Raw genomic sequence first — 19292 nt, forward strand, 5'->3', positions numbered from 1 at the left:
AATAATTGTATAATAAATTGTAGGTGGGAGAGGCGAAAATAGTACGTGAAAGCCCTCAAGACAAAGTTCTATTGATCGGCGCTGGAATTACTTTACACGAAGCCCTGGCTGCCGCTGACGTCTTGCAAAAGAAGGGTGAGTGCATTTTATGTTGATATAAACGATATGTGTCAAAGTTGCTTTGATTGGAAATTTTATTTTAGGTCTTTAAAATTTCTCGATAGATTTTTTGTTTGGTATTGTTGTGTAAACAGTTAATTGGTAATCATTATTTAAAACTAATCTCATGTCTTGTGTGCAAAGTAGAAAGTTCCTTTTTAGGGTTCCGTACCCCGTCTGTCTGTCTGTCTGTCTGTCTGTCTGTCTGTCTGTCTGTCTGTCTGTCTGTCTGTCTGTCTGTCTGTCTGTCTGTCTGTCTGTCTGTCTGTCTGTCTGTCTGTCTGTCTGTCTGTCTGTCTGTCTGTCTGTCTGTCTGTCTGTCTGTCTGTCTGTCTGTCTGTCTGTCTGTCTGTCTGTCTGTCTGTCTGTCTGTCTGTCTGTCTGTCTGTCTGTCTGTCTGTCTGTCTGTCTGTCTGTCTGTCTGTCTGTCTGTCTGTCTGTCTGTCTGTCTGTCTGTCTGTCTGTCTGTCTGTCTGTCTGTCTGTCTGTCTGTCTGTCTGTCTGTCTGTCTGTCTGTCTGTCTGTCTGTCTGTCTGTCTGTCTATCTGTCTGTCTGTCAATCCGTCCGTCCGTCCGTCCGTCCGTCCGTCCGTCCGTCCGTCTGTCTGTCTGTCATGATCTGAACTGCGATAGCTAGACAGTTAAAATGTTCACAAATTATCTATTTCTGTTGCTGGTATAACCACAAATACTAAAAATAAAATAAAAATTAAGAGGGGTTTCCATACAACAAACGCGATTTTTTGTCTATTTTTGCTTGATATCAATAAATGGTAACAGGTAGGCACTTGAAGTGTTCACAAAATGCTCAATTGTATATTTACTTTAATAATAAATCATAGTTACGATAAAAAAAAATATTTAATATTACTACAAAAAAATATTTTATACTCTCATACAACAAAAAATATTTTCATGCCGCTTTTTGCCCGATATTAAAATCAGCATCAGGTAAACGCTTGAAATATTCACAAAATATTTAGCTTTAATTAACAATTCAATATTTTACAGAACATTTATTTATATTTAGTGCAGTCAATGGTACGGAACCCATTGTACGCGAGACCGACTCGCACTTGGCCGATTTTTAACACTTTAAAATGAAAATAATTGATAAAAATTATTTACAATATAACATTGAAGCTATAGCTGTGATGATTCTTTAGAAGATACAATCTTGCTTGATATTAATGTGACAAGAAAGTAAATAGTCGTAAAAGTTATCAAAAATACATGAGGTAAATTATTTTTTTCCCCTGTGCAGGTATCTCGGCTCGTGTGATGGACCCCTTCACCATCAAACCTCTGGACGAGGAAGCCGTCCGCAAACACACCAAGGCGGTCGGTGGCAGAGTGGTGGTCGTCGAAGATCACTACCAAGCCGGTGGGTAGACTTACGCTTCAGCTTGTAATATCCCACTGATGTTCATTTTTGTTCTGCAAAGCATATAGAAGATGTTTTTGAATATCATATCAAAAATTGACCGCTCCAGCGGGGATCGAACCCGCGTCTCCGACTGGCCGTGTCGGCGCTCTAGCCAATTAAGCTATGGAACGATGTACCCGCTAGATCGAAATTTTTGATATGATGATTTTTATTTTCGGTTTAAGCGAACCGTGGCGCCGTCTATAGTGAGCTCTTTACAGAAACCCGTAAATATAGATATGAAGAAGAATATAGAATATGTCTGGAATACTAGAAGCTTCGAAAGCGCGTTTTCGACCCTACCTTAAATCCGTCCAGGAGCTCTGGTCATCTTACTCACCACAGGAACACAACACTGAACTGAAAGCAGTATTATGTGGCTGTGGTCTTCTGTAAGGTAGAGGTACCTCTCCGGTTGGGCTGCTTTAGATTTCGAGCTGAATATTTTCTGCTGTGTCCTATCTTAGTTAAAATAGAAGCATAGGTCTCTATGTAGGAAAAGAATCAGAGTTTATTTCACCACGTTGCTCCAATGCGGGTTGGTGGATATATTCCCCTACTATGAGTAACGTTATGAGGCGTATATGATAACAACTGGGACCGACGGTTTAACGTGCTTTCTAGGCTCGGTAGGGAGATTCATAAAGACATAAGGTCTTAAATATAAAAAATATATAATAAGAACGAATTCGCAAACCGGTTGGTGTTTTAGGTGTCTATTCGCAACACTGCACTGGTGGTTGCGAAACATGAGGCTTACAAATTTGATGTGAATATTTATTTGTGGCGTTGTATTTCGATGTTTTTTATTTTTTATTTTAAATCAAGTTTATTGTGGTGATGTCAATTTTGTGTTAAACGATTTTCGCATGAAATAGTTTAACTTCGAGTTTTTATTTAGTTTAGTAATTATTTAATTATTATGTATGCGGAATTTTAGTAATTTTCAACCCTCCCTCTTCCCACTGCTTATGCAAACTTTATTATATATATATATATATATATATATATATATATTATCTATTCAGATATGATAAATGAATATTGCTCACGTGACCACCACCTAGACCCCTCGGCATGTCGTCTAAAGTAAGCTAAAACAAACTCTCAGTGTTAACGCAATACTTGAACGCCTCTAACGTGACCACCACTCAGAACTCCCAGTATGTCGTCTAAAGTAAGCTGAAACAAGGGTCTTTGTTAACGCGATACTCGACCGCCCTCTAACATGTACCCCTGTGCAGGCGGGCTGGGCGAGGCGGTGTTATCAGCGCTGGCTCTGACCCGCGACGCGCTGCTGCGGCAGCTGTGCGTGCGCGCCGTGCCGCGCTCCGGCCCGCCCGCGCAGCTGCTGGACCTGTTCGGGATCTCCGCCAGACACATTGCAGCTGCTGCCGAGGAGCTGCTGCAGCTGTAGGCCGCGGGCATGCAGCTGGGAGACACTTGTAAGGCATTTCAATCCAGCTGTAGGCCGCGGGCACAGCTCTACGACCACCTATACCTACCTACGGGACACTTTTAATAAGAATTTTAATCCATCGCACAACTCCACGACTATCTATCTATACTTAGGAGACACTTTTAGCGGGCATGCAGCTGTAGGCCGCGCTCTACACCGGGAGACTGCCTACCTGTCTACACCTACCCTCGCTCTACACCGAGGAGACACTTTTATAAAGCATTTCAATCCAGCTGTAGGCCGCGGGCACAGCTCTACGACTGTCTATCTATACCTACAAGACACTTTTAATAAGAATTTTAATCCATCGCACAGCTCCACGACTATCTATCTATACCTACGAGACACTTATAATTTTATCTTACAGCTCAAACTTGCTAATTGAAATTTATTATTAATTTTACTGAATCGAATGTCGTATATAAAACGTGTAAAACTCTGACAGCTTAATATGTGGGTGGTGTATAAAGAGGAATTGTGGTATGACACTTTCTTTATAAATGTGTTGAAAATTACAAATCTGACGAAACATAATTAGGGTATCGTATAACATATGTACCCACATTTAAAAATTTATTTTTTGTGACATTTCAAAATTCATCCCATCCTCTTTATAACCATACAAAATATCGTTTATATACTTAAAACTATTATGTTTAAATTTATATTGCCTCAGTATGACCGAGACGCACATATAATTGAGACAACATAATGCACACGATGACGGCATCAAATACCAAGTTTCCGTGGTTTTGTTACTGTTCTGTATGATTTTCGTGTCCTATATCAATCGTTTACAATCTACTATCACATTCAACTATTAAAGTAGTAATAAATTTATTTATTTTTTAAACCATTAATCAATAGAAAATCTATAGTCTACGGAGTCTCTAGATTTGATCGTCCTAAACAATATAAGGCTGATTATATGTGATACTGTAAAATTATCTTGTGATAACAATGATCCGATGAACCAACGTTTAGTGTCTAATATAATACAAGAACTGTAACATCACCACTGACGCCATGGAGGAGATTGGATTGTAACATTCCTGAGAAATCATTCCTAAACATCCATGAACACTTGATTCTACGGGACTTGGAGTTTTCTATTATCTATAATCTATAATATATATAAAAGCGAAAGGTCACTCACTCATCACGAAATATCCGAAACTATAACACCTACAAACTTGAAATTTGGCAGGTAGGCTCCGTAGGCATCCGCTAAGAACTGATTTTACGAAACTCGACCCCTAAGGGGATAAAATGGGGGTTGGAAGTTTGTATGAAAGTACTATGTTTTTGAAGAGACTTAAAATTTAAAATGTATGCTCTATAGATGGTGAGGAGGTGTCCAAATAATGCATCGTAATCTATATATATATAAGAAAAAAATCACTGACTCACTCATCACGAGAACTCAAAAACCACTGAATGTTCTATCCATCCAGGTTGGACAAAGATAAAATTTGGCAGGGAGGTAGATTATAGTTAGCAGACGTCCGCTAAGAACGGATTTTACGATATTCCACCGCTAACGGGATTTAATTAGGGGTGGATAGTTTGTATGAAACATATACAGCCTGAAAATAAAACTAAAAATGTGGTGTATAAAAATAACTATTAAATTATACGTGTGCCTTTCAAAAATTTACTCAGTTTGATAAGCATTTCAACTGATTGATTTCAACTTGAACGATTGACTGAAATAAAAAAAAAATTGCGTTAAACATCTTAATAGTAAAGCATATCTTTTCATTATAAATCCAAGTTCCCAAAAGTGTATGTGATCGATTCGCCCAAAATCTACTGAACGGATTTTCATGCGGTTTCACCATTGGAGAGAGGGCTCCACCATTGACAAGAGGAAGGTTCACGGAACGGCTAAGCCGATTTTGATGAGAGTTTCACTGGAAGTTTGCCGGGAAAACTTTGTGACATACTAATTTCAACGCGGGCGAAGCCACGGGCACAGCTAGTTCAAGCATATTTTTAACAACTGTTTTAACCCCCTCCTAACCCCCCCTAGTGAAATTTGGTGATCTTTTAGACTACTAAACATTCCCCTAATACAATTTTGTGCAAAGTTAAAATTTAAATACAGATATATTACATCAATTTTTCAAAATATAATGTTATTAAATTTTGAAAAATTGAGTATCGTGATATAACCGTGTTATATATATGTAGGAATAATAGCCATTTATGTTTTAGTCGTAGTGATCACAAGCCTCAAATATAGCACTCAGGAACAGCCACAAATTAATATTTCCTAAATGCCGGCTCAAGAACAAAAGTAATTCCTTTATAGGAATGTCTATCTTAATATATAACAAGATTCTGGCTGCGGTTCAGTCTCTGCCTTTACTGAAGTTTAAAAAAATTATCAAGCGAGCTTTATGTAGTAAAGCCTATTATAATATCAATGAATACCTTAATGATGAAAAGGCTTTTTCATTTTTAATAGAGTACCGAAATTTTTTTCCCTCCGGCCTTTCTTCTCTCGGTCGACACTAGGGACATTATTTTATTTATTGTAATATTTAATAAAGCCGAGGACATATAGGAAGGTAATGTCTACCGAGACATTAGAAATTTTTGAGTAATATTGTGACTAAGTTAAGGTTGCCTATAACACTGGGTACGCTACCTACGTTTGTAATGTTCCTAATGTTAAGATGTCAATTTTTATTTTATTGCTTGATATTTTGCTACTTTAACTTTCTTTTATTATTGTTGTATTTGTTTTGTAAATTATATTATTTTTGACTTTCGCTGTTTGTATCACCTTATAGCGATATAAATGTTTTCATTTAAATTTCAGATATCATTTTTGAAAATCCTAATTATATCGATAAATCCCGTAGGATAAAGTGTTCATATTAACTGTGAACGTTTTAAAATAAAGTTTTAAATTGGTTACAATGTTCCTCTTGTATGGTTCGTTTTATAAAAAGTTTTATATTATTGTATGATACTAACAGAGAAACGTGAATTTTGTATAAATATTACATTTGTAAGACAAATGTTTATGAATCATGTTACATCGCTAACTATATTGTTATATTTTATGTTCCTTATAAATCAATCATATCACTAAAATCGGTTTGTTTTTACTATTAAATGTATGTACCGTTGTTATATATAATATATTTTATGTACCCTGGTGGAAGGTGATGTTTTGTATAATTTTATAAAGTGCCTTCGTACAGTTCCCAGCGGAATATTCTTAAGGGTTAGTTTAAGGATAATTTTATATACTTTTATAATCACAACGTCGGTGTTGTGATGGCGTTTTATAATAGGGACCAAAGTGAAAATGAAATAAACCACGAAATGTAAATCAGGTTAATTTATTGGTTCTCTTACATTCCTGTTGCATTTCTCGTAATCACAGAACTGTTTGAGTTTTCTTTTTTTTTTCTTAATAAAGTTTATCGAGTACAAAATTGTGTCTTATTTTATATTTAACAAATTACATATGTACATTATTAATAACTAACAACAGTGACTAGAATAACTCGATTTTATGTACATTTGACGATGTCTTGGAACTTTGTCCAAAAGTAGCGTTCGATCCACGAATTCGGGGACTTCTAATACAGCTTTTTCAACTTTTTAATTTAAATGTATTTATTAACTATTCGATTATAAAATCACTCTTCAAACTGTGTTGCAATTAAAAGATTACATATTATGCCATTCCATATTGATTCACTGATAATGCGCTGTATTTAAAGGAACTTCTTGCACAAGTCTTTAGTTCGCTACTTTTGGACAAATTCCCAATGAGTCGAACAGTAATGTCCAAAGAACAGTGTGAGTAAACATTTCAAACAAAACTAAAACAAGTTATTCTTAACCGAATCACACTACACATTAAATGTAATCTTGGAGTTAATGTTACTATAATATCGAAACATTCCTTCGATTTTGGCGAAACATTTAATGTAACTATTCAGCCTTAAATATATGTATAAAAACTTCTTTGTACAAATCTGAACTCTACATAACGTTAGAGGTGTCATTTGACTAGTTAGTAATATAGTAGATAGGCACAATAAGTTTGATAAAATTGTGTTACTCAACAACCTGGCAACACTACCTGCACAGCAGTTAATATTAATAATAAATATCACCCATTCAACAAAACAATCACAACAATATATTAACTATTACATACAAGAATAGACGCCGAAAGAATTTTATGTTAAAATCTGGACGGATGCGAACGAAAACTCCGAACTAATTAATCTATACCGATTATTAAATGCAAGTCAGCTCGCAAAGCTTTATAGTCTTTGGCGATAATATTATATATTTTTGTAACAAGGAGCAAACTACCGTCGCCCGGGCATAGCAACTTCTGAGTTGCGATTGTGTTGCTGGCCTTTATACAATATTTATTCAAAGTAAGATGTTTCACGTCCACTCCCCAGCTGTGGGCTCGCCTGAGGGCGTCGTCTGAAGGTCAGTGGTAGGGTCACTGTCTCGAGGGTCCGTGTCCAGCTCGCCTGGTAGATAGTCTTTCCAGCTTCGGAAAAGGTAGCGCGTGAACTTGCGCAGTTGCCGGAACTTGCAATACGTGGCGCCCTCCGCAGACTGTAACTGCTGCGTTTGTATCAAAAAGCCCTTTTCCTTAAACGTCTGTTCTAACTTCTCCCTCTGCAGAGTCTTTCTGGATTTTCTTTTCTTTTTACTCATATCCTCTTTGAGCGTTACGTTTTGAGCGTCAGCTTTAGGTGTCGACATCGAAGCTACGGTTTCCGCGCCTCTCTCTAAGTTGGGATCTTTCTGTAAGTACTCGTAGCCCTTGTTCCCCCTGCCGCCCGTTCCGCTGTAGTACCTGAAGTTTCCTCCCGAGTCCACCGATAACATTTTCTTTTCTTGCAGAGAAGGTTTCGAACCGCCGGTGAACTTGAATTTGCAGATACTGACTTCCGTGGTCGGCGTCGTGGAACTGTTTTTAGTCGGCATCGGTGGTATGAAAATAGCCGATCGCTTTCTTTTAACGGGTCCCTGGGCGGGGTTGGGTGACGCTCTCTTTTTCATCAGTTCTGGACTCTTTCCTTCCTCGACTTGTTTTATCACTTTTGGGTCTAGAAGCTCTGTAATTTGTTTCAACACCAGCTTATTCTTGCCTTCGTCTGGAGATGCATCGGCCGCGCTCTCACTTCCCGGTGTCGATAGTTTGTCGCGATCTTCAGGTAGCTGTCCCGACGCTGCTAGCCTTTGATAGTACAACAATTGTGTTTGTAAAGCTAGAGGGTGCATATATACGCCCGCGTTTGGCCAATATATGTAGCCAGGAAATTTCTCATCATCTGGACTGACAGTAGACAGCACGGGTTCCGATAGAGCAGGCGATATATTTTTCGATTTTCGCGAGAGGTCTGGTGAGCTACTGGCCGTCGGAGGCACGTTCGTGTTCCTCTGTATGACAGAGATGGCGTTAGGTTGCTCGCTCTTTACGTTTTCCTGCTCTGAATTGTCGTCAATTTCAACTTTAACTTCGGGCGTCGATGTGTAAATATTGCCGAACTTCTTTTGAATCTGTAGTTTCAAATCGTGCAGATCTCTAATGCAGAGGTTAAGCGGCTCATCATCACTGTGCAAGGGCCCGGCGGTCGTCATCGGCGCTTCCGGCATCGGTTCGTCGGGACTACAGAATCTCGGTGGAGAGGGATTCTCTAATCGCTTCTTCTGTTCCTGTGATAATTTTCTTTCGAGAAGACTGGATATTATTTTATTCTGCAAATCTGTTTTGGGAGTAATGAGAGGCGGGTCGGTGTTCCTGAACACCGGACACACGTTGGTTTGGTTGAGCCGCTCCTGAGGGGGCGGTTGCCCCGGCACAACGGTGCCGTAGTTCTCGTAGATGAGGTGACATATGTCGGCCTTCTTTGGTTTGCGGCCTCGTCGGGGTTTCGAGTTGTTCAGCGTCATCTCACCCATATACGGCAGGTCATCGTATGTCATAATCTTGCTCGGCGTGATAGCCGGAGCCCTTTTCTTTTTTTCTTCTTTGTTTCTGGTCGCCATGCTTAAAACCGACGCCTGAGGGACGGTGAGCGGACCGATCTCTTTCTGCACTCCCGCTAGTCTCTGCGCCCAAATCTTGAAAGTTTCATTGGCGACATTGGTGTCAACGTTCTGATCTTTTGGTTTTTCTGGAATCTTCTTCTTGTTAGCCTTCTGCAGGCTCTGCTCGTAGTGGTCAAGGTACTCTTGCGGCAACGCTTGGTGGTGGAATTTTAACTTCCATCGATTTTTTTGTCTGCTTCGGGTGTGCTTCACTTTTGAGGATTCGGACTTTTCAACGTTTCGTTCCTTGGTCGCCGAAAGCAGCTGTTGACGCAGCAGTTCCTTATTTTCAGATGATCTGGAATAAGTGAAAATAAAAATCATGTTAATTTAAACGAATCTTATTAACCAGCCGAAATCAACTAACATAATCGACCGGAAAGTAACGATTTAAATAATTCTCTAATATTATCCTGTTATTTTGGAATGTCCGATATTGACGACGCAACGGACAATCCCTTGTAACAATCTACATCGACAACAAACATACATTAACATTAAATACATATCTCCTCTATACAGTGAAATCGGCAAGATATTTTTATCAAGCTATTCACTTCCTAGTCTACGAAATCCTTGGGCGATGTGGCGATCACGATTGACTACGATTCAGCCTGTAATATACCACTGTTGATTGGAGCTTAATCCGAAACGCTGCTTCAATGAGGGTTGGCGGATATATTCCCTACTATGAGTAATAATTAGTGGGTCTGATAACAACCCGGACCGACAGCTTAACGTGCTCTCAGAGGCACGGTGGGGTGACCCATAAGGACTGACCGGAAAGAAATATTTGTGTAAACACAAATATCAACTCTATCTGACGCCGCGTTGGCGCAGCGGTTACAGCCATGGATTGTACCTGTTGCGCTGGCGGTTGCGGGTTCGATCCCCGCACATGACAAACATTTGTATTGGCCATACAGGTGTTTGCCGTGGTCTGGGTGTTTGTGCAGTCCTTGTGGGTCTCCCCGCCGTGCCTCGGAGAGCACGTTAAGCCGTCGGTCCCGGTTGTTATCATGTACACCTGATAGCGATCGTTACTCATAGTAGGCAATATATCCGCCAAGCCGCATTAGAGCAGCGTGGTGGATTAAGCTCTGATCCTTCTACACGGGGAAAGAGGCCTATGCCCAGTAATAGGATATTACAGGCTGAAGCGAGAAATATCAACTCCAAGTTTCGACACCTAATGGTCACAGGCACCATTAGATACACCGTCAATATGCACCGCAGTGTATCAGTGGGTACATGTATAGCGAGTGGTCCGTACTGTGTACTAGACTACCAGCGGTACTCACGCGGAGGGTCGCTGCGGGCGCGGGGCGGGCGCGGCACACACGTCCCCACACGCCGCGCGCCGCATCACTTCTGTAACAAACAAAGATCTTGTTTAATTTTATTATAAGCTGTGCCCTGCGGTTTAACCCGCCTTAATATATAATAACTATAGCCTTCTTTGGTAAATAGGCTATCCAATACAAAAATAATTTTTCTATTCGAGGTAGTAACTCCTGAGATTAGCGCGATCAAAGAGAGCAACTTTTCAGCTTTATTTATATTATATAGATATTGATACACAGTAGAGTACAGTTGTGAGTGTACTAGAAATATACACAAATTGATAATTAAATTTCAAAGCTATACCTATCCGACAAAAATGTATCCATTTTGTACCAAAATCTGAAAAAATAAAAAGTAAGTATTCTACAAAAATATATTTGTTTTCAAGTTAGATCATATAAGCCATGTTAAGTAAAAAGTAAAAATAATCTTAACGGGACCACATCACAAGCTTTCGAATAAAAAAAAATAATCAAAATCGGTCCACCAAGTAAAATAATATAAGTACTGTCGAATTGAGTACCTTCTCAATTTTTTAAGTCTGTTAAAAAAACGATTCTCTCCATAAAATATAAATAATTGTTCACTTAAATTACAATCAAACTATATTAAAAATAGGAATGACAGTCAATTACAATGGCACAGTCATTTTTTACTGGAAATTCAAACAAGAGGTATTTCAAGTCACTCGTATAACGAGGTAAGCGATACTCTCACATAGTCTGTTACGTTTCAAAGTTGTAATAGAACGATGAATCTTATTCATGAAACTAACTGAAGTAGCGCACTGTAAGAAATATCCTGCTTCAAATCCGGAGCAGCCTGTGGGGAAGTACTTCGATCTTACAGAAGATCACAGCTATATAATACTGTTTTTAAGCAGTGTTGTGTTAATGTGGTGAGTAAGCTGAGATCCTTGGGGAACTGGGGCTATACGGTCGGCAACGCGCTTTACAATGCTTAAGTATTGCAGGTATCTATAGACTATGGAAATGCTTACCATCAGGTGAGCCGTACGCTTGTTTGCCGACCTAATAAATATATATGTATATAAAAAATTTGAGTCACGATGTACTCGTACCTATATTAGCGATAAACTCCGAAACTACTGAACAAATTATTATCAAATTTTGTAAGCATCTGTAATTTGGTCCATTTTGGGAGGTGGGGTATGGGGGGGGGGGAGGTGGTATCGATATGTAATTTGATAATTTGGTATTAGATTGATGATGCTGCTGTTGTCCTACTCTGTCCGCTAGTTGTATATAAAAAAAAGAAAATCTTATATACTCGTAGATATTATATAATTACAAAAGGTTATAAAATATTTCTGTTATATAAAACTACGTTTTTCTCTTGTGACAATTCTGTCTTCGTTCATACGAATCTCACTTTATTTCTAAACTCAAATAAAAATAACTCTGACATCCGCATTCATCTTTTCATACTATCAAATTGTCATCTTGCTCGATACAAACAGTACCACTGCCTAATCGATTAATTTATGTAAATAGTCATTTCCTAATTGTTATTAAACATTGATCTTCTTATGTAATTGTTATACGTTACTGTGTGCAATAAAGTTATTTATTATTATTATTATTATTAACTTCTGGAATTTCTGAAAGCAAATTTTTGAGATTACTTGTTTCATTAACTAATATATTATGTAATTATTAATATAATATAATTGTTTTAAAAATGGAAAAAAATATATCTTATAGCCATCCAATATGACGTAATACTTTGTAGCAACTATTTTCATTTAAACTATAACTGTATACGTATGTACATTTAAAAGATAAGCAGTTTTCAAAAATAGCGAGATACTGGTAGATTTTGATGACATGTATACTTATTATGTACACGTATATTGTACCTCCTTAATGACCAGTCCTTATCCATTCGTTTGTCAACAATAATTAATTTTTCTTGTTTACGTTTTTTTTCTACTCAAATCTACTCAGTGTTTTTAATAATCTTAAAATTTCTATCATATTCAAGCACGTGTATTTCACTCGTTCGTTACAAACACTGACAAAGGTTCGCCAAGACGTAACCAATATCAGTCCCTATCCGGAGCGAGTCGGCTAGCGCGTCTTAAATCGGTCCCGTAACCCGAGCGGCTAGTCGTCGCCAGAAATATGCAGCTCACGGGGTTTCGCAACTACACTCCCGAAGATGGTAAGCGCTATTCACACCACCGGCTAGAATTACTGCCGGGAATACAGTTGTTCTAAAAGTTCCAGAACGTTGTTCTAGAAGTCGAAGAAACGATGCTCTACAAGTTCCTAAACAATCTATACACTATTTAATATTGTCCTCTTTCTGGTAATGATCAACCGAGCTAGGGATCACTTCTGTTAAGGAATAATTCCTTATCCGCTATAATAATATATTGGTGGATGTTCAATTTTCTGAATTTATTCTTAGGCGTTTTTGATTATTTTAATATAAAAATATGAATCAGCTTTAAGCTAATTGATGACATAAATAATGTTCTCATGCAGGTACACCTGCTAACTATCACTTCAGCCTATCGCAGACCGCTGCTGGACATAGGCCTCCCCAAGTTCGCGCGAGACTTTATGGCGCGAACTCATGTGTTTTGCCGATAGTCACCACGCTGGGCAGGCGGGTTGGTAACCGCAGGGCTGGCTTTGTCGCACCGAAGACGGTAACTATGCCTGCTAATTATGTAAAATGAAAATAATTGATGTTACAATAACTAACTAAATATAGGACGAAACATCTTTAAAAACTGATAATATTGTTAACAAGTTCTAAAATATGGTATCTTATAAGTTTTTCCGCATCCAGTGTGAACATCGAAACTAAATCCAAATCGGAAAAAATAGAACTTTGTATGAATTTCGTCTTTTGCCCGTTAACCTTCACATCGAATACGTAATACATTTTTGCGTATATTCCAAATTATTCATGAAAAATTTCGAATGTAAAAGTATGAACAACAAATTGCTTACAGTGCGTAGGTTTAATTTAGTACAGAGCCAAAAACGAATTCACACAACGCCATAAAGTATTTAACCCATTGTATTTAGGCAATTATGACGGTAAAATTATTTTAAATTTGATGACCTGACTGGCTTTTCCTATTTGCATAATATACTTGGTGTACTTTAGCTTTTTAATTAAAACGATGTCGTATAACAAGTTGTGTATAAGTATATAAGTGTCTTGTTGAATTGAGTTATTTTTTTTTTATACAACTAGGCCGGCAAACAACATACATTCAAACCGGAAAAAGATATATATATTTTTAATTTAAAAATTAACATCCACGCGCTCAAAATGCCCATGCCTTTTGTTAAACATGCATTATAATTATATTAATACTACAGGACCAATTACTGGGACCAACGGCTTAACGTGCTCTCCGAGGCACGGTGGGGAGACCCACAAATACAGACATGCAAACTGGAAAGAAATATTTGTACAAATACAAATATCCATCCCGAGTGGGAATCGACCCCGCAAACCGTCGATGTTTGAGGCGAGTACTCGCACTATACTTACACCTGAGCGGGGAAATTTGTAAAAGCAAATTATGCTGAAAAGAATCATATTGTTTTCTAATGTTAACGCAAATTTCACTGATTATAATTAAACGGTCACAGCCATGGATTGTACCTGTTGCGCTGGCGGTTGCGGGTTCGATCCCCGCACATGACAAACATTTGTATTGGCCATACACGTGTTTGCAGTGGTCAGTGTTTTAGAAATATTTTTGTTTTGTAACTCTGTGAGCTGAACAATATTTTTTTTAAATCCACGCGGACGAAGTCGCAGTCACAGCTCGTAAATAAATAAAATAATACTCATATTCTAAGCACAGCGTGTCAACTGAACAGTATGTGCGTCATAGTTATGTTTGTTATTAAATACCGCTGAGTCACGCTCATCGCTCCAATGACCACTAAATCACCGAGCTCAATACTAAATTAATGAACCACACTGCGAGCATTTGATCACGCCGACCGATTGCAAACGAAACTCATAAATTAATTAATCGATGGTACGAAGTCTTTCATTGTGAAAAATCTATACATTTAATGAAGAAAGATATAATGTCGAAAATTACTTTTTAATTTGATATGAATAAAATTAAAATATTGAATAATTTAAAGGTATACAATTGCAAAATATGTACACTAGGTATCTGAGTCAAATAATCGCGAATTGTGACGTAATTTATGAATGGCCCCTAAGTCAAAGGAAACTGTTATTTAGTATGAATATACGTAAAACAATATATGAACCATTATTATACGGTTAGACTGTTTTGTTTCTTTCGTACTTAAATCTGGTGACTCACAGGTGCGTATGACATAATATAGGCACTAAAAATAATTTCCATAACATTGACAGTCTTCGTTTACAATGTTATAACTAATGGTCTAATGAGAATTAATAAAGCAAGCTATGTATTAAATATATTACGTGTGTACGTGTACTCCTGAACAGGAGATGATTTTCATTGATATTTTTCATTTCCAAAATATTTTTTTCTAATTTAATTTTCAAACCATGTCTAATATAACTTTAAGTTTTTTTTTAAATAGCCTAGATCAAACGAGTCTATGTTTTCGTAGTTGGAATGGTGGAAATGTGAGATTGTAACTATTGGCCCCCTACATTATGTATCAATCCGCTCCAACCCGCAGTGGAGCAGCGTGGTGGATTAAGCTCCGATCCTTCTTATACATGAAGGAAGAGGCCTATGACCAGTAGTAGGATGTGACAGGCTGAATCGTTATTATATAGCAAACCTATTCGTGGAATGATTTACGGAATTCACGTTACTAGCACAAATAGTGTTCACACTACTTGCCCATTCTATTTGTAATTTTATGTAACATCATTCTTCACAAATAGGAAGAGTTTGCGAATGATGGATCCAACCATAAAATACTTGGCTAATAAAACGTGGTCTTGAGCTTTCGAAGCGAAACATCAAAGGGACGGTAATATATGATCGAATTAGTTAAACCCAGACAATATTTTGACAGTGGTAAGTGATATATGCGACCTAATTAAAACTGTCCATCTATATTTTATAGAACTTCATAAAACAGTTAATTATGTTAAGTAAAGACACTGAAGATGTTTGCGTTTCAGAATTCTTCTGAATTTAATTACTTCTAATGTACCTACTGTCAAGCGACAGTGAACAGTGAAGCAGTCTGGTGATTTCATCCAACCTATCCGATCTTCTACTAGATAAGATTTAATAGCTTATCGACTAGGGATATAAGACAGAATTTTGTTACAGGATTTTTTTTGTTTCTTTTCCTCAGTTTCATGAATATAATTTTTTTTTGTGCAGTGCGGCAAAGCTGCGTGGCCACGGCATTAAACAATATAGCCACACCATCTCTTCCCGTGGGTGTCGTAAGAGGCGACTAAGGGACAACACAGTTCCACAACCACCTTGGAATTTATAAAGCCGACCGATGACGGAATAACCATGCTGGCTTTGAATTACACAGGTCGAAAACGGATACTGATAGTTACCGTCTTCGGTGCGACAAAGCCAGCCCTGCGGTCACCAACCTGCGTGCCCAACGTGGTGACTATGGGCAACACACATCGGTTCACGCCATTTTTTGGCGCGAACTTGTGGAGGGATGTCCAGCAGTGGACTGCAATAGGTGATGATTTTTTTTTGGTTGTTGGTACCTCTAGTTGCTATCAGTCTTGACATGTGTCCTCGAATAGAGAGTTCATAGGTTTACAGAAGTCAGATAGCTGCTATGTGAATATGTAAATCTACTGTGAACAGGTGGATCAAGACTAAAATCTGGATAAGCTTTGGAAAAAAGGCAAAATATTTTTTTTGTAGGTTCCGAGTATTATTTGGTTAAGGTGATATACAACCTTTTTTTTTTAGTTACGTGTGTCTATTTTATCTTATTTTCATAACTTTAAGGTTGACTTTATGTAAAAAAATAGATTGTTATATATAAAAAAGGCTACAAAATTGAAAGTCAATAATTATCTATAATTAATTTGATACACAGTCGATGCGTGTGGTCAGCTAACGCGGTAATAATTGCGATCGAGAGATTCTCCGTTATTTTTGGACTAGTCCGCGCATTTGAGTGAATCATCTGACTCCGCAGGTATACACGAACATGTCGCAGTCGCCGTACAAGGAGCAGATATCCAATATTACATCTTATTGTGTTTTGGTTTTATATTTCCTTTTTGTTATATTTTAAGAATTCGATTTCATAGCAGCTTAATTTGGTAAAGGTCTAAAGGAAAATTGAAATAATGTACTTGAATAAAGATGTTGTCTTTTTTGTATAAAAGAATTGACATCATGATTATGTGTTCTTATGTAATTTTTTTATTAATATACCTACCACTGAGTTACGATTCGCCTGCTGACGGGCTTTTACCGTAGTTTACGCAACAGGGGCATTGCAAGCGCTTCGCCGACTTTCCTCAGGAGATAATGTGTCATTTAAGTTTTTTCATTTTAAGTCTGTATCTATTTTTTGTGCACTTGCATGTAATAGCTATTTGCATTAACTTATTATGTAATTTGGTTACGCTTACTTCTAACAGTATTTGAATACTCATTACATGCCATAAATTATTAGTTCCTTGCTACCACGTAACTTGGCAGAAGTTTTACATTTAGATACGGATGTTAAAACTTACAAACGACGCCATTTTAATTTACTATAAGAAATGGATTTATAATAAATATAATTAATTAGCTTCCTTGTTCCCAAAAGTATTAAGTTCTTTCTTTTTTCTTTAAATCTAAAATCCTATATTTCAGGACGTGTATTTATCTACGTTTTAATTGTAAATGTATAGTTACAATCGTTCCTTTTTATGTCCTTCATTCTGTCCCAAAAGTAATAATTTACTAACGTAATAGTTGCTTAAATTATAATAGATTGCTATTATCTGTATAATTCAGCGTTATCATTGAGCTTTGATTAACACCAGATGTAACATTATAAAATACTGTCCATCAACATTTTAAATTACGTTCCGAGATAAAAGTGTGCCCGACAACTGGGTCAGTCGAATAGAGCAATGGTTATAGAAATACGTAATGCTATGGTTACAGGACCCATTTAGTAACATTCAGAAAAAAAAAATATTTTAATGCCCTTGATAGGTACTCATTGGTATTGCTTGAATTGCGCCTGATATGTGAAGGTCTTACGACGTTTTCTTTACTTTTGAGTTCTAAGAATCTATTGAAACGCAAGTCTTACTATTAATTAAAAAAATGAAAGAACAAAAAGGACTTTCCAATCAATTACTTATCCAATCTGTTATTTTGCAGATGCGCGCAAATTCCTTTTGCTTATTTATAAATATGTATTTACATAACAAAAACCACAACTCGATCAGAACAATAAGCATAAATAAGAAGCAAAAAATGTTAGCTACAAAATTAAACTGTAGCATTTGGAATAAATATAAAAAGTGCCGTGATGTAATCGTACTGTACGCGGAGTATCGCGTTACGTATTCTTTGGCTCTCGGCCAGACCACGCGACAGCGCTTACTAATTACTGCTTGATATGGAATAAATTTTTTTACGGAATCTCGATTGGGTCAAGTAGACAAATTCATACTTAATCATAGCTAACTTATTTCCCGAGTCTATGTTGTTTATTATAATAAATACATTTTACTTACAGAGAGAAGAAATTTTGATCAGATTTTGAATGCTCAACGCTAACAAAATTAACATCATTTAACGTTTAGTCAAAATCAAAATCATAATCAAAAACAGCTTTATTCAAATAGGCTCCAAGAGCACTTTCGAATCGACATTTTACAAATTATTACAGTGTATAAATAATTACAGTGCTTATAAAATCATTGTTTCATAAAATTTACCAACTCACTGGCTTGAATGGTGAAATAATATGTTTGTAAGTAATGATAAAATGTCTAAGAAATAAAATTTAAAAGCTTAAGACTTGGTTGAAATCTGTAGTAGTTTTGTGTGACGCGCGTTCAATAGCAGAGTTCTGCTGTATGGTTTTATTTATGAATAAGATACAACAAGTTTTGCACGTGCACACCGCAACCCAAAGTTTAACGACATGGCCTTAGATCTAAATTTTATAGACAAAGAATGGATTTTGACTAAGAATTTTATGCAGCTCCCTAACCGTAACTAAAATTAAATTTTTGGATAATTTCGGATAGAAGAGCTGTCTAAATAAAACATTTCATGCTAGGTATCCCCGTCAACCAACACACTAGCCATCCAAATTGCACCTGTGCATCCTTGTGGGCCATCGAAACTTTATGTAAAGTTAGTTAAAGTAAAATAATTGAAGTGAAAGAAGAACAGATAAGTAATAAATGCGATCTTGATCTTATTGTTCTTGTTGATATTTTGCGACATTTCATCTCATTCATTTTATTTTGTAGTTGTATTTCTTTTTATAAATTACAAGAATAATTGTTTTGCTGAGTCATTTGTTACCTGAAATAAAGATTTATTTATTTATTTTGTTTATTTTTCACATAAGATCTCGGGAGGTGAGTACATTATAAATAATGTTATATACTGTTGTTTTGAATGTATTTCTCACCAAGAGTATAAAAATTAATACACTTATATGTTGAAAATGGTGGATTTTTCGTATAAACTGTAATTTTACATAATGTGCGTAATTTTATTATTTTGTTTGATATATACTATCGACATGTATTATTTTTTTGTATAAGGTTGTGTTTTAAATTCCAGGTTTATAAAATCATCATCATTCATCAATTTTTTTTGTCATAGATCTATTCACGATATTT

General features: G+C 36.8%; 2 protein-coding genes across 4 annotated transcripts in view; one reads left to right on the plus strand and one right to left on the minus strand.

Annotated features, from left to right (window-relative positions):
- The window catches only part of LOC123664092 (transketolase-like protein 2), a 31767-nt gene extending 28765 nt beyond the window's left edge, over positions 1 to 3002 (plus strand). The window contains exons 10-12 of the mRNA XM_045598705.1: positions 24 to 135; positions 1424 to 1543; positions 2830 to 3002. Of these exons, the coding sequence (XP_045454661.1) occupies positions 24 to 135; positions 1424 to 1543; positions 2830 to 3002 (405 nt within the window). The remainder of the gene's footprint in view (positions 1 to 23; positions 136 to 1423; positions 1544 to 2829) is intronic.
- A 3386-nt stretch (positions 3003 to 6388) lies between these two features.
- The window catches only part of LOC123664124, a 41126-nt gene continuing 28222 nt past the window's right edge, over positions 6389 to 19292 (minus strand). For all 3 annotated transcript variants that reach the window (XM_045598729.1, XM_045598728.1, XM_045598730.1), the window contains exons 2-3: positions 10433 to 10502; positions 6389 to 9429 (exon numbers count right to left, since the gene is read on the minus strand). In XM_045598729.1, coding sequence (XP_045454685.1) covers positions 7470 to 9429; positions 10433 to 10502 — 2030 coding nt within the window. In that variant the 3' untranslated portion in view covers positions 6389 to 7469. The remainder of the gene's footprint in view (positions 9430 to 10432; positions 10503 to 19292) is intronic.

Source organism: Melitaea cinxia, chromosome 21, assembly GCF_905220565.1.
Source record: "Melitaea cinxia chromosome 21, ilMelCinx1.1, whole genome shotgun sequence".
Lineage (NCBI taxonomy): Eukaryota > Metazoa > Arthropoda > Insecta > Lepidoptera > Nymphalidae > Melitaea > Melitaea cinxia.